Source organism: Plasmodium falciparum, assembly GCF_000002765.6.
Source record: "Plasmodium falciparum 3D7 genome assembly, chromosome: 8".
NCBI lineage: Eukaryota > Apicomplexa > Aconoidasida > Haemosporida > Plasmodiidae > Plasmodium > Plasmodium falciparum.
In genome coordinates, this window is record NC_004329.3 from 375,001 (window position 1) to 387,500 (window position 12,500).

Sequence of the window (12,500 nt, forward strand, 5' to 3'; positions counted from 1 at the left end):
TTATTTTTATTTTTTTATCTTGTGTATGAATTATAAGCGAAGTACATGTTTGTATATATTCAAAAGTCCTTTTACTGTTCATGTGATATTTGCTTTTTTCTTTTCTTTTTATCATTTTTTTAAAAATATATTTACAAATAAACTCTTTACATAAAATGTTTTCATCGTGAATTATTTTTTGTAATTCTTTTATTACTTTGGATTGGGATTTATTGTTATATTTGAATTTTTTTTTTTTTTTTTTTTTTTTTTTGCTTTTATTAATTTTTTTTTTTTTTATTTTAAGATGATGATTTTGTAAGGGTGGCGTAATAAAATGTGTATCTATATTATTTATATCACCATTATTTTTATTTATATCACCATTATTTTTATTTATATCACCATTATTTTTATTTATATCACCATTATTTTTATTTATATCACCATTATTTTTATTTATATCACCATTATTTTTGTTTATATCAACATTATTTTTGTTTATATCAACATTATTTTTGTTTATATCACCATTATTTTTGTTTATATCAACATTATTTTTGTTTATATCACCATTATTTTTATTTATATCAACATTATTTTTGTTTTTATTTATATCAACATTATTTTTATTTTTATTTTTATTTATATTATGTTCATCCGTGATATACTCATCTACCATTTTGTTTTCCTTTCCACAATGTTGTTGTTCATTATCTAGACCCATTTTTAAATAATCATTACCGTCGTCTTTATAATTTGTGTGGTCCATGTTACTCATGTGCACGCGCTGTAAACGTGCTACATATCTTTCATCACATTCTATAACTTTTTGTATAAAATTATTTATACATGCATCTTGGAATGTCGAACTATAACATAAGATTTGTATTTTTGGATTCACAATATAATTATAAATAATTTTTAGCTGCTCATCGAATTGTTCATCTAATAAGGCATCTATTTCATCAAGAATAAAATAATTTAAACAGATATTAATAATAGTTATATAGGATAAAGGGTATATTCCTTTATTTGTTATTTTGTCTTCTTTATTTATTTCTATCTTTACTTTATTTAAGATATTTAAAACATGTTTTAAACGACCAGGTGTTGATATAATAATATGAGGAAAATTATAAAACAATGTTTTTATACTTTCAAAAATATCTGTCCCTCCATATAATATTAAAGATTTTATTTTATAATAATTAACATATTTCTTCTCACACCTATTTGTACAAATGTTATTATAAACATCCAATCCATTTTTATTATCATAAATATCTTCATCATCTTCATTTCTTAATATATTCGTTATTTTTTTAATATTATCATAAACTTGTTGACATAATTCTCGTGTGGGTTCTAATATTAATCCATAGAAAAATAAAAAACCAAAGAAAATGTTTTCGTTATCAGAAATTGATTGAGATATATGATCTGATACATATTTTGAATAATCTATTTTTCCTATTTCCTCTTTTTTATTTTTATTATTTTGTTCAGTTTCTTTTTTCTTCTTCATTTTACAAAATATTTGATTAATAATAATTATACAAATCGACATACTTTTACCTGTTCCATTTCTTGATTGTATTATACAATTTCTTTTTTTCTCCTTTTTATCCTTACATATTAATTTTTTCATAATCATATATTGTATTACTGAAGGATAATAAATATTTATTCTTTTTAATGCTCGTATTATTTCTATGGATACATTTAATTCTTCAAAGGTTCCTTTTTCTTCCTTCTTATTATAATTAGATGTATTTAACACAAGATTCGTAAGCTCTGTATTGTCTACATTTTTATGTTTTTCTTCCTCTTTATTCTTTCTAAGCATTTTGTTTAGGGAAATCAAGGAAACGGGTTCATTACTCATCTTTTAAAAAAAAAGGAGGAACATAAAAAGTAGAAGATATATAAATAAATAAATAAATATAAAAAAAAAAAAAATATAAAAAAATAAAAAAAAAAAAAAAATAAAAAAAAAAAAAAAAAAAAAAAAAAAAAAAAAAAATAAAAAAAAAAAAAAAAAAAAAAAAAAAAAAAAAAAAAAAAAAAAAAAAAAAATAAAAAAAAAAAAGAATATCAAAAATGTTTTGTTAGAATCGTCATTTTTAAAAAATTTGACTAATATTTTTTGTAATAATAAAGCACTTGAAAGAAAAAATAAAAATATATATATATATATTATATATATATTATTATATACATATTTATGTTAACATATATATAATGTAATAATATATATCCATATATAATAAACTTTAAAAATAAGAAAATACGTCGTTTTTTTTTTTTTTTTTTTTTTTTTTTTTTTTTTTTTTTTTTTCTTTTTTTTCTTTTTTATTTATTCTTATTATTTTTTTTTTTTTTTATTTCTTAAATATTTTATTTATCATTTAAAAAATGATTATATATTAAAAGAGTGTAGAATTATAAAAAAAAAAAAAAAAAAGAAAATGATACGTATGTTTTTTTATGTATTATATATATATATATATATATATATATATGTAATAATTTATAATGATTATGATAAAAAGTAATATATTATATATATGATTAATATATGTATATATTTTTTTTTAATTCTTTGTTTTAATTAAAAATAAATAAATAAATAAATATATATATATATATATATATATATATATATATAATATTTTATATATACCCTATATTATTTGTACTATATTTATATGTGTACCTCAAGAATACTTACATATACATTATTTATTAATTTTATTTGTATATATCTTACGTATTAGAAAAGAACAACTTCAATTCTTAGCTTTTTATATTAAATTGTTATAAAAATAAAGTATATAAATATTATCAACACATATACATAAATATATATACATATATATATATATATATATATATATATATATATATATAATTTTACATAAGAAACCATATGTATCACTTTTTTTTTTTTTTTTTGAATAATATATGAGTAGACGCAGAAAGAATATTTGCCCATAAACATTTTTATCTATATTATTACAATACTTTATGTTTTAAAAAAGATGAAGACCATGAGCATGATTCATGAGGTGGGTTTAAATAAACTATCATCCTTAATTACCCAAAATATAAAACAGAAAATAATAAAAAGAAAGGATAGCAAAGAAGATAATTTAAAAGAAGTAAAAGTAAATAATACAAAAGAAAAATTAACAGATCAAAAATTTAAATTAATATGTATATGTTTCGGATATATTATAAATACATTTTTATACTTTCTTTTTGTATATATATCTGATTTGATATTTACTCATTGTATATTTACTCTATCTAAAATTACGAATAAGAATTATTATGATAATTCAATTGTTAACTCTATAAAACATTTTTCTATTCTTTTTATATGGTACAATTATCTTTCGGGTGGGTTTGATGGCGACCCCTTTTTTCATTTTTTCAAAAACAAAATGAAGTTAATAAATAAAGGTAAAAAATAAAAAAAAAATATATATATATATATATATATATATATATATGTAACATTATATGTGTGATTATAAGAATGTGTGTTTTGCATAATATATATATATATATATTTATTTATTTATTTATTTATTTATACGTGGGAACACCCCTTTTTTTTTATTTATCTCCTTATATATAGTGGAGTGCGCCATATCATTTGCCTCAAACATCTCGGGGACCATACTATACCTAATAACTTTCCAACTTATGAATTTACCAAAATATGAAGAACACAAAGGAATTAATATTACGAATTATATTAAAGATAACAATATTTCAAAAGACAATTCATTTTTAACATTTCTTGTGTATCCTTATATTCCCGATTATTTAAAAAATGTATTATCAAACATTTTGATCTTTATAATGCCATATAATACTTTAGAAAAAAAATATGATAATAAAATATTTTTTAATAATAAAGATTTATATTCATCTATTATAATGGATACATTTATAAATGAATTTATATGTTCATTTTTAAGTTATATATTATTATATATATATATGTTTACAAAAAATAATTTATCACAACCCATAAATATTAATTTAATATTAACACAAATAATATCCTTATTTTCAAGTACATATAAACATATTATATGTGGACCATATATGAGCTTAAGTTGGATCATACATGATGCTTATCTAAAGAAGTATCCTTTATACTTTTCTATGATGTTAATGCTTTCACATTTCTATGCTTATAAACTAGCAACCCTTCTACTTAAAATACCTACAATATCCTTGACAGAAGCCAAAAGATATTTTCATAACATTCATTATGATTCTTTAAACAAATATACAAATAAAAATGGAGATGTTAACTTGCACTCGGTCCCTGACCATCTTATAAACAACACTCCCTTACAAAATACATATCTTTCAAAAATTGCTAAATTATATTTGACAACCTTTATATTTAAAATACATAAAAAAAAAGGTCTCAAAAGTGAATGAATAATAAAGTGGAACCATTTTTTTTTTTTTTTTTTTTTTTTATGAAGAACGGTCCGGACTCACTCAGTGGAGAGCATTACAAAAAAGTAAATATAAATAAATAAGAGATTACATTGTATATATCTCACGCACAAACATATATATGTAAATATATATATATATATATATAAATAAACAAGGACATTTTTTTTTTTTTTTTATACAATTTAAACATATATACATATATATTATATACTTTAACAAATTTTACACAGATCCCTTCCTTTTTAATATACATATTTTTCTACTTGTTATAATTTTTTTTTTTTTTTTTTTTCTTTTTTTTTCTTTTTTTTTGGAATAGTCTTTAAAAAAATATAAAAATGGCCCTTTTTTCCTTGTTATTAAAAATATATAAAAATATACCCATATCAGTTTTTAATACATCAAATCATAAATGTATACATATTAAATATATATATATATATATTTTTTTTTTTTTTTTTTTTTTTTTGTTTTTTCCTTTTAGTGTTATAAAAAGTACATAATAATTCCTTTTCCTTTCCTTTCCTTTCCTATCACTATTAATAATATTGATTACAAATGCATAATATAATAATTAAACATCTACATAATTATATATATATATATATATAATATATTACTATATATATTATATATTTAAAAAATAATATATATTTTTTATTATTATGCTTTGAATTTATAGATATAAAAAAAAAAAAAAAAAAAAAAAAAAAAACCGAAATAATAAATTGGCATTATAATATTATAATATATATATATATATATATATAATATATAATATTATTTGATACTTAAATTATCGAGCAATTGTTTCGTAATATATTATATATATATATATATATATATATTACTATGATAATATATAATATATATAAAAATATAGTAGTATTTAAAAATACAATTATATTAATATATATAATATTTTTTAATATAGCATTATTATTCAATTTATATATATACTATACATAAAAACAAACTATTACATATATATATATATATATATTATATATATAAATATATACTTTTTCATAATAATATTTTTATTTATATAACGTGTGCGTATCAAGTTATGATTAAAAAAAAAATAATAATAAACAGGAAGAAGAATGAAAGTATAAATAATTTAATCTTATATATATATATATATATATATATATAATATTTGTATGTAATTATAATGAAATATATATATATATATATATATAATATTTGTATGTAATTATAATGAAATATATATATATATATATATATATTTATTTATTTATTTATATATATATATATATATATATATATATCAAATAAAATGATATTATATTTATAATAATTTATAATATATATGTTTAATACATATTATATATATATATATATATATATTTAATATATATATTTCCTTTTTTTATACCTTATAATTTGATACATTTTTAAAAGTATATTTTTTTTTTTTTACTACTATTTTATATATCTATATAAAAAAAAGAAAACAAAATTTTTTAAGAATATATATATATATATATATATATATATATATATAATATATATATAATATATAAATATACATTTTATATATATACATACATATAATATATATTTTATAATATACATATATATTTATATATATATATTATATATAATACATAATATATATATAATATTATATATATATAATAATATTATATATGTTGATTATATATATAATTTTTTTAATATTTTTTTTACATTCTCATTTTATGATACTTTTATTGATACATTGAACAGAAAAAGAAAAAAAAAGAAGAAAAAAAAAAAGTATAATTCAATTATATATATAATATATATATATATAAATATATATATATTAATATATATTATGAATTCATTACTTATACATACATACATACATATATATATATATATATATATATATATATATATATATAAAATAATCATTTGTTATATAAAATAATAAAAGTAATAATTTTTTTTTTTTTTTTCTTTTTTTTGAGAATTTATATATATAAAATTTTTTTGATGTAATAATTTTGTATATGAAATTCTAATATAGTTATTATTTATGCATTTTGCTTTTTTTTTTTTTTTTTTGTTTTTTTAAAAAAATGAAAAATAAAAATAAGTATGATTATTTACTAAAATTATTATTAGTGGGTGATTCCAGCGTAGGTAAGGATCATAACAAAAAAAAAAAAAAAAAAAAAATGAAAAAAAGAAAAGAAAAGAAAAGAAAAAGAAAAGAAAAAGAAAAGAAAAAAAAAAGAAAAAGTGAAACGATTTGCAGAAAATTTTTTTTTTTTTTTATTTTAAGGATATATAAAAATATGACATTATAATAAAGACTTTCGTAATATTATTTTAATTTTTTTTTTTTTTTTTTTTTTTTTTTTTTTTTTGTGCTTAGGAAAGAGTAGTATATTATGTAGATACTCCGATAACCAATTTGAAGAGAAAGTTTTATCCACAATAGGTAACAAGAAAAACATAAAAAAAATAAATATGAATAAATAAATATATAAATATATATAAGTATATTTATATATATATATATTTATATATATATATATTTATATATATATATATTTATATATATATATATATTATATGTAGTGTTATATTTATGTGTCCGTATGATTTACCAAACCTGTTCATATATATTTATATATATTTTAAAACCCCTTTAATTTAACAAATCCGTAGGTATTGATTTTAAAGTAAAATATTTAAAAATCGATAATAAAACAATAAAAGTAGGAATATGGGATACGGCAGGTCAAGAAAGATTTAGAACTTTGACTTCTGCGTATTATAGAAATGCTCACGCAATTATTCTTGTATAGTACGTTGGAAAAAAAAAAAAAAAAAAAAAAAAAAAAAAAAAAAAAATATATATATATATATATAAAGTGTACACACACATATTTATATATATATATATATATATTTTTTTTTATATATTTATTTATGTTCATAACATTCCATATTCATTGTCATTTATTATTTATTTATTTATTTTTTTTTTTTTTTTTACCCCCTCTTTTTCTCATGTTAGCGATTGTACCGTTAGAGAATCCTTTGAAAACCTAGACGTTTGGATTAACGAGATAGATAAATATTCTACCAATAAAAACGCGATAAAAATGCTTGTTGCCAATAAAATTGATAAACCTAATCATGAAGTTACGAAAGATGAAGGAAAAAATTTCGCTTTCGAAAATAATATGCTCTTTTGTGAAACCAGTGCAAAAAATGATATTAATATAACTTACTGTTTTGAAGAATTAATACAACAAATTTTAAATAATCCATCTTTGTTAGAGTTAAGTATTGTAACCAAAAATTTAAAACTTGGAAAGAAAGAGGAAAGCCGATCCAATTGCGCTTGTTAATTTTAACATTAAATGGGTGTTATGTGCACCCATGTACATGCGGACATATGTTATATATATAAATATATATATATATGCCATCATATTTGTATATATATATATATATATATATATATATTTATATATATTTATATCCTTTTAACAATTTATTTATTTTTTTTTTCTTTTTCTTTTTTTTTTTTTTTTTTTGCCCATATTATGTGTCCATATATATTGTATGCTAAAATAATTTAATACTTATAATTATATATATATATATATATATATTATATAATAGTGTTATTATTTTGCTTTTTATGAAATTTATAAAGATTCCTATTTTAATAATTTTATGTGTTCATTTTCTGTTATTTTTTATTTTGTCTTTTTTATTCTTATGTTTATGGGTATATATAATAAATATTATATTATATATATATTGTATATATTATATATGTATGTGGATATATATATATATATATATATATATATACAATATATATCTATATTTATTTGTATATGAAAAAATATATGTTATTATACTAATTATCATGTTTTTCTTTTTTTTTTTTTTTTTTTTTTTTTTTTTTTTTATACGTATGATATAAATATTATATATATATATATATATATATATAATATATATATTATATTTTTATATTTATTTTATTAATATTTTAATCTTTAATGAAAAAAAAAAAAAAAGTACATTCTCTATTTCATGTGTATATATATATTAATATAAATATTTATATATATATGTGTATATCTATTTTATAATGTAATAATTTTTTTTGTAAATTTCAATATATATTTTAACAGATTTTATTTTTCTCACTTTTAATTTCATTATATTTAATTCTTTTATTTTTTTGAATGTTAAAATAAATATATTTTATATATTTATATATTTTGGCTTTTATGATATATTATATATATAAAACAATTTTAAAAAGTAAAAAATGTTAATTCTTAAAAGTTTAAAAAATAGAAAAGTTCAAGGAACAAATTTAAATGGAAACACCTCATTTTTATTATATATATATATATATATATATATGTATAAATTTACATATATATATTATATATATACATAATATATAATATATTTGTTATTTATGGGGGATAAAAATAAATATATGTAAACATGTATTATTATTAAAAATATATTAATATATATATTGTGAAAAATTTATATTTTCATATATATATATATATATATTTTCATTTATATAATAGCACCCTTTTAACATTTAAGATTATATGACAAAATAATTGTTTTTATCTTTTAAAAAATATGATTACAGTTTTTTCTTAATTCGAAAATATGAACCCCCTTTGTTTTGTTATCCATTCATTTTAATATATTATAATTTGTTTTCGTAACCTCTCCTCTTTTTATTTTTATTTTTATATTTATTTTTATTTTCATTTTTATTTATTTTTTTGTTTTGTCCTGATATGCCATATAATGAAGATTAATATATTGAAGAAAGGCAAAAAATTTTATATTACAAACAATCATTTTAATTATGATATTAAACGAAATTTTACAATATTTCAAAACTCATTTATAAAAACAAACGATATAGTTTATAGAAAAAACATTGATATTGTTTGTGCAAAAGATTTATTCTTTTATACAATTCTAAATGTAGATAGATATAAGTATTTTCTACCATATGTAACGGTAAGCATAAATATATTCATATTTTTAAAACGTATGCGGATGTTGTTTATGTGTGTACATATATTTGTTCATATAAATTGTTACATTTGTTCATATAAATTGTTACATTTGTTCATGTAAATTGTTATATTTGTTCATATAAATTGTTACATTTGTTCATGTAAATTGTTATATTTGTTCATGTAAATTGTTACATTTGTTCATGTAAATTGTTATATTTGTTCATGTAAATTGTTACATTTGTTCATGTAAATTGTTACATTTATTCATGTAAATTGTTACATTTGTTCATGTAAATTGTTACATTTATTCATGTAAATTGTTACATTTGTTCATGTAAATTGTTATATTTGTTCATGTAAAATTTTATATTTGTTCATATATTTTTGCACATTTATTTTTTAAAAATTATGAGCAATTGTATTGTATATTTGTAGGATAGCAAGATAACAGAAAAAAACAAAGAATATTTTAAAGCCAATTTACAAATTGAGAATATTTTCTTTAAAGAAAAATATGACTCTTTAATTCAATTCATTTACCCAACAACAATTACGGTAATAAGACTTTAAAGAGGAAATAAATGAATGAGAAGAAATATAAGTATATTTCGTATATAAATGTGTAAATATATACATACATATATATATATATATATATATATATATATATATATATAAATACTTAGACATTGTTGCATTTTTTTATTTTATTTTATTTTATTTTATTTTATTTAGGTATCTAGCGAAGATACAAATATTTTTCATCACTTGGTATGTAATAATAATAAAGAGACAACTAATTAAAAATATAAACAGAAAAATTAATATATATACTTATATATATTTTAAATAAGGCACATATCGTGTGTCCATTATAATATATATATATATATATATATATTGTTCTTTTTATAGATAACCGAGTGGATAATTAAAGAAAAAAAGAATTGCATAAACATTGATTTTTATATAAATTTTAGGGTAACAAAAATGTTGTATATATATTATATATGTATATATGTGTGTGTGTAAATATACTATATTTTATGTATCTGTGAATTTCTCAAAATTTTAATAAGTTTACATTATTCATAAAGTATTCACTTTTTTTTTTTTTTTTTTTTTTTTTTTTTTTTCTGCTTAGTTGAAAAATAAAATATATCAAAATTTTATGAATTTATACATAAAAGAGTTAGGGAAAAAAATTTTATATTCCTTTATAAATGAATCAAAATCAAACAGTTATAAAAACACGGACGTTTTACACTTGATAAAATAGTTTGAACAAGTCATATTCCAAAAAAAAAGAAAGTTATACATGTATTATTTTATTTTGTAAATGAAAAAAAATATATATATATATATATATATATTATATTTTATTGTAATTTATCATGTTGATATTATACTTATATAAATATATATATTTATGTATATTTTAATATTTTCAAATTAGATTATATACACTAGTCTCATATATTTGCTTATACATTCGTATGAAATATCTACCATTATGTAAATTTTTTTTAATTCATTTGTTTATTTATTTATTATTTTTTTTAATTTCGTTAAAATTTTAAAAAACATTTAATTATGAAAATAACAAAACGTTTTAATTTAAAATGATTAAAATGAATAAAATAAATAAATATATATTATATATATATATATATATATATATATATATAATATTATAGAAATATTGGACTTTACAATAACTATAAATAAATAAATATATATATATATATATATATATTTTATACATAATAAATTTTTATTTTATGTGTATGGGATGAATTTATTATATAAACTTAAAATATATATATATAATATATATAATATATATATAATATGTAAATAAATATATATTAATTATAATATATATATATATATATATATATATATATATATTTATATATATATTATAACCTTTTTCAAATACTTTTTTTTTTCTTTTCTTTAATTGTATTTTTCGTATCATTGAGAAAAAATAAAACCAAACCAAATATTATATATATATATATTATAATACACATGAATATAAATAAATGTAATTTTATACATACATATTTTGTATTGTATTGTATTATATATATATATATATATTTTATTGTTCCATTTAATCTTTTATTTATAATTAATATTATATTAATATAATGTAATATAAAATATATATATAGAATATGCTTTTTCTTTTAAATTTTTGTTCGTTCTCAAAAAAAAAAAAATAAATAAATAAATAAATAAAATGAGATAAGAATAAAAATAAATATTATTATTATTTATATTATATATATATATATATATATATATATATATATTATAATTATTTATTTGTTTAATAATATGTTCATATATTTTTTAAAGGAGTTCATTTAAATTTAATATTATAAGGAAAAAATACAATCGATTTTTTTTTTTTTTTTCTTTTCTTTTTATTATTTTTTTTTTTTTGTATATATTTTTATAAAAACAAAATATCATTCATATATATATATATATATATATATATATATTCATTTATGTTTATTTGTTTTTCTTCTTATTCTTACAAAGAATTAAATATTTCAAAATAAAAAAAATAAATAAATAAAATACTAAAAAATAATAATAAAATAATAAAATAATAAAACAATAAAACAATAAAACAATAAAACAAAAAAACAATAAAACAAAAAAACAATAAAACAAAAAAACAAAATGGTAAGGCCTTCACAGAGTATGTATGATAGACACTTGACGATTTTTTCTCCAGATGGGAATTTATATCAAATAGGTATTTAATAAATTGATGTAATATATATATTGAAATGTAACATATTAAATAAATAAATAAATATATACATATATATATATATATATTATATACATTTTCATTACAATCATCAAGGGTACAAATAACAATTGTGATCATTATATCTTATTATAACTTTTATCCATTTTTATAATTTTTAGAATATGCTATAAAAGCAGTAAAAAATA

At 15.9% G+C, this 12,500-nt stretch overlaps 5 protein-coding genes across 5 annotated transcripts in view; 4 read left to right on the forward strand and 1 right to left on the reverse strand.

Moving 5' to 3' along the window:
- PF3D7_0807100 (DNA helicase PSH3) overlaps positions 1 to 1,867 on the reverse strand; it is a gene marked incomplete at both ends in the record, with an annotated part of 3,966 nt that extends 2,099 nt beyond the window's left edge. The window contains one exon of the mRNA XM_001349415.1: positions 1 to 1,867. This exon is cut by the window's left edge and continues 2,099 nt beyond it. Within this exon, the coding sequence (XP_001349451.1) occupies positions 1 to 1,867 (1,867 nt within the window).
- Positions 1,868 to 3,023: 1,156 nt separating this feature from the next.
- On the forward strand, positions 3,024 to 4,446 carry PF3D7_0807200 (conserved Plasmodium membrane protein, unknown function; the record flags this gene model as incomplete). Its single annotated transcript, XM_002808779.1, has 2 exons — positions 3,024 to 3,447; positions 3,626 to 4,446. The coding sequence occupies 2 exons, from the start codon at positions 3,024 to 3,026 to the stop codon at positions 4,444 to 4,446; spliced, it is 1,245 nt and encodes a 414-aa protein (XP_002808825.1).
- A 2,117-nt stretch (positions 4,447 to 6,563) lies between these two features.
- Positions 6,564 to 7,847, forward strand: PF3D7_0807300 (ras-related protein Rab-18; the record flags this gene model as incomplete). The annotated part of the gene is made up of 4 exons (XM_001349413.1): positions 6,564 to 6,627; positions 6,863 to 6,928; positions 7,159 to 7,297; positions 7,511 to 7,847. The coding sequence occupies 4 exons, from the start codon at positions 6,564 to 6,566 to the stop codon at positions 7,845 to 7,847; spliced, it is 606 nt and encodes a 201-aa protein (XP_001349449.1).
- A 1,450-nt stretch (positions 7,848 to 9,297) lies between these two features.
- On the forward strand, positions 9,298 to 10,797 carry PF3D7_0807400 (coenzyme Q-binding protein COQ10 homolog, mitochondrial; the record flags this gene model as incomplete). Its single annotated transcript, XM_002808780.1, has 5 exons — positions 9,298 to 9,516; positions 9,954 to 10,073; positions 10,254 to 10,289; positions 10,434 to 10,499; positions 10,663 to 10,797. The coding sequence occupies 5 exons, from the start codon at positions 9,298 to 9,300 to the stop codon at positions 10,795 to 10,797; spliced, it is 576 nt and encodes a 191-aa protein (XP_002808826.1).
- A 1,421-nt stretch (positions 10,798 to 12,218) lies between these two features.
- The window catches only part of PF3D7_0807500 (proteasome subunit alpha type-6, putative), a gene marked incomplete at both ends in the record, with an annotated part of 1,146 nt that continues 864 nt past the window's right edge, over positions 12,219 to 12,500 (forward strand). The window contains 2 exons of the mRNA XM_001349412.2: positions 12,219 to 12,294; positions 12,474 to 12,500. The exon at positions 12,474 to 12,500 is cut by the window's right edge and continues 324 nt beyond it. Coding sequence (XP_001349448.2) covers positions 12,219 to 12,294; positions 12,474 to 12,500 — 103 coding nt within the window. The remainder of the gene's footprint in view (positions 12,295 to 12,473) is intronic.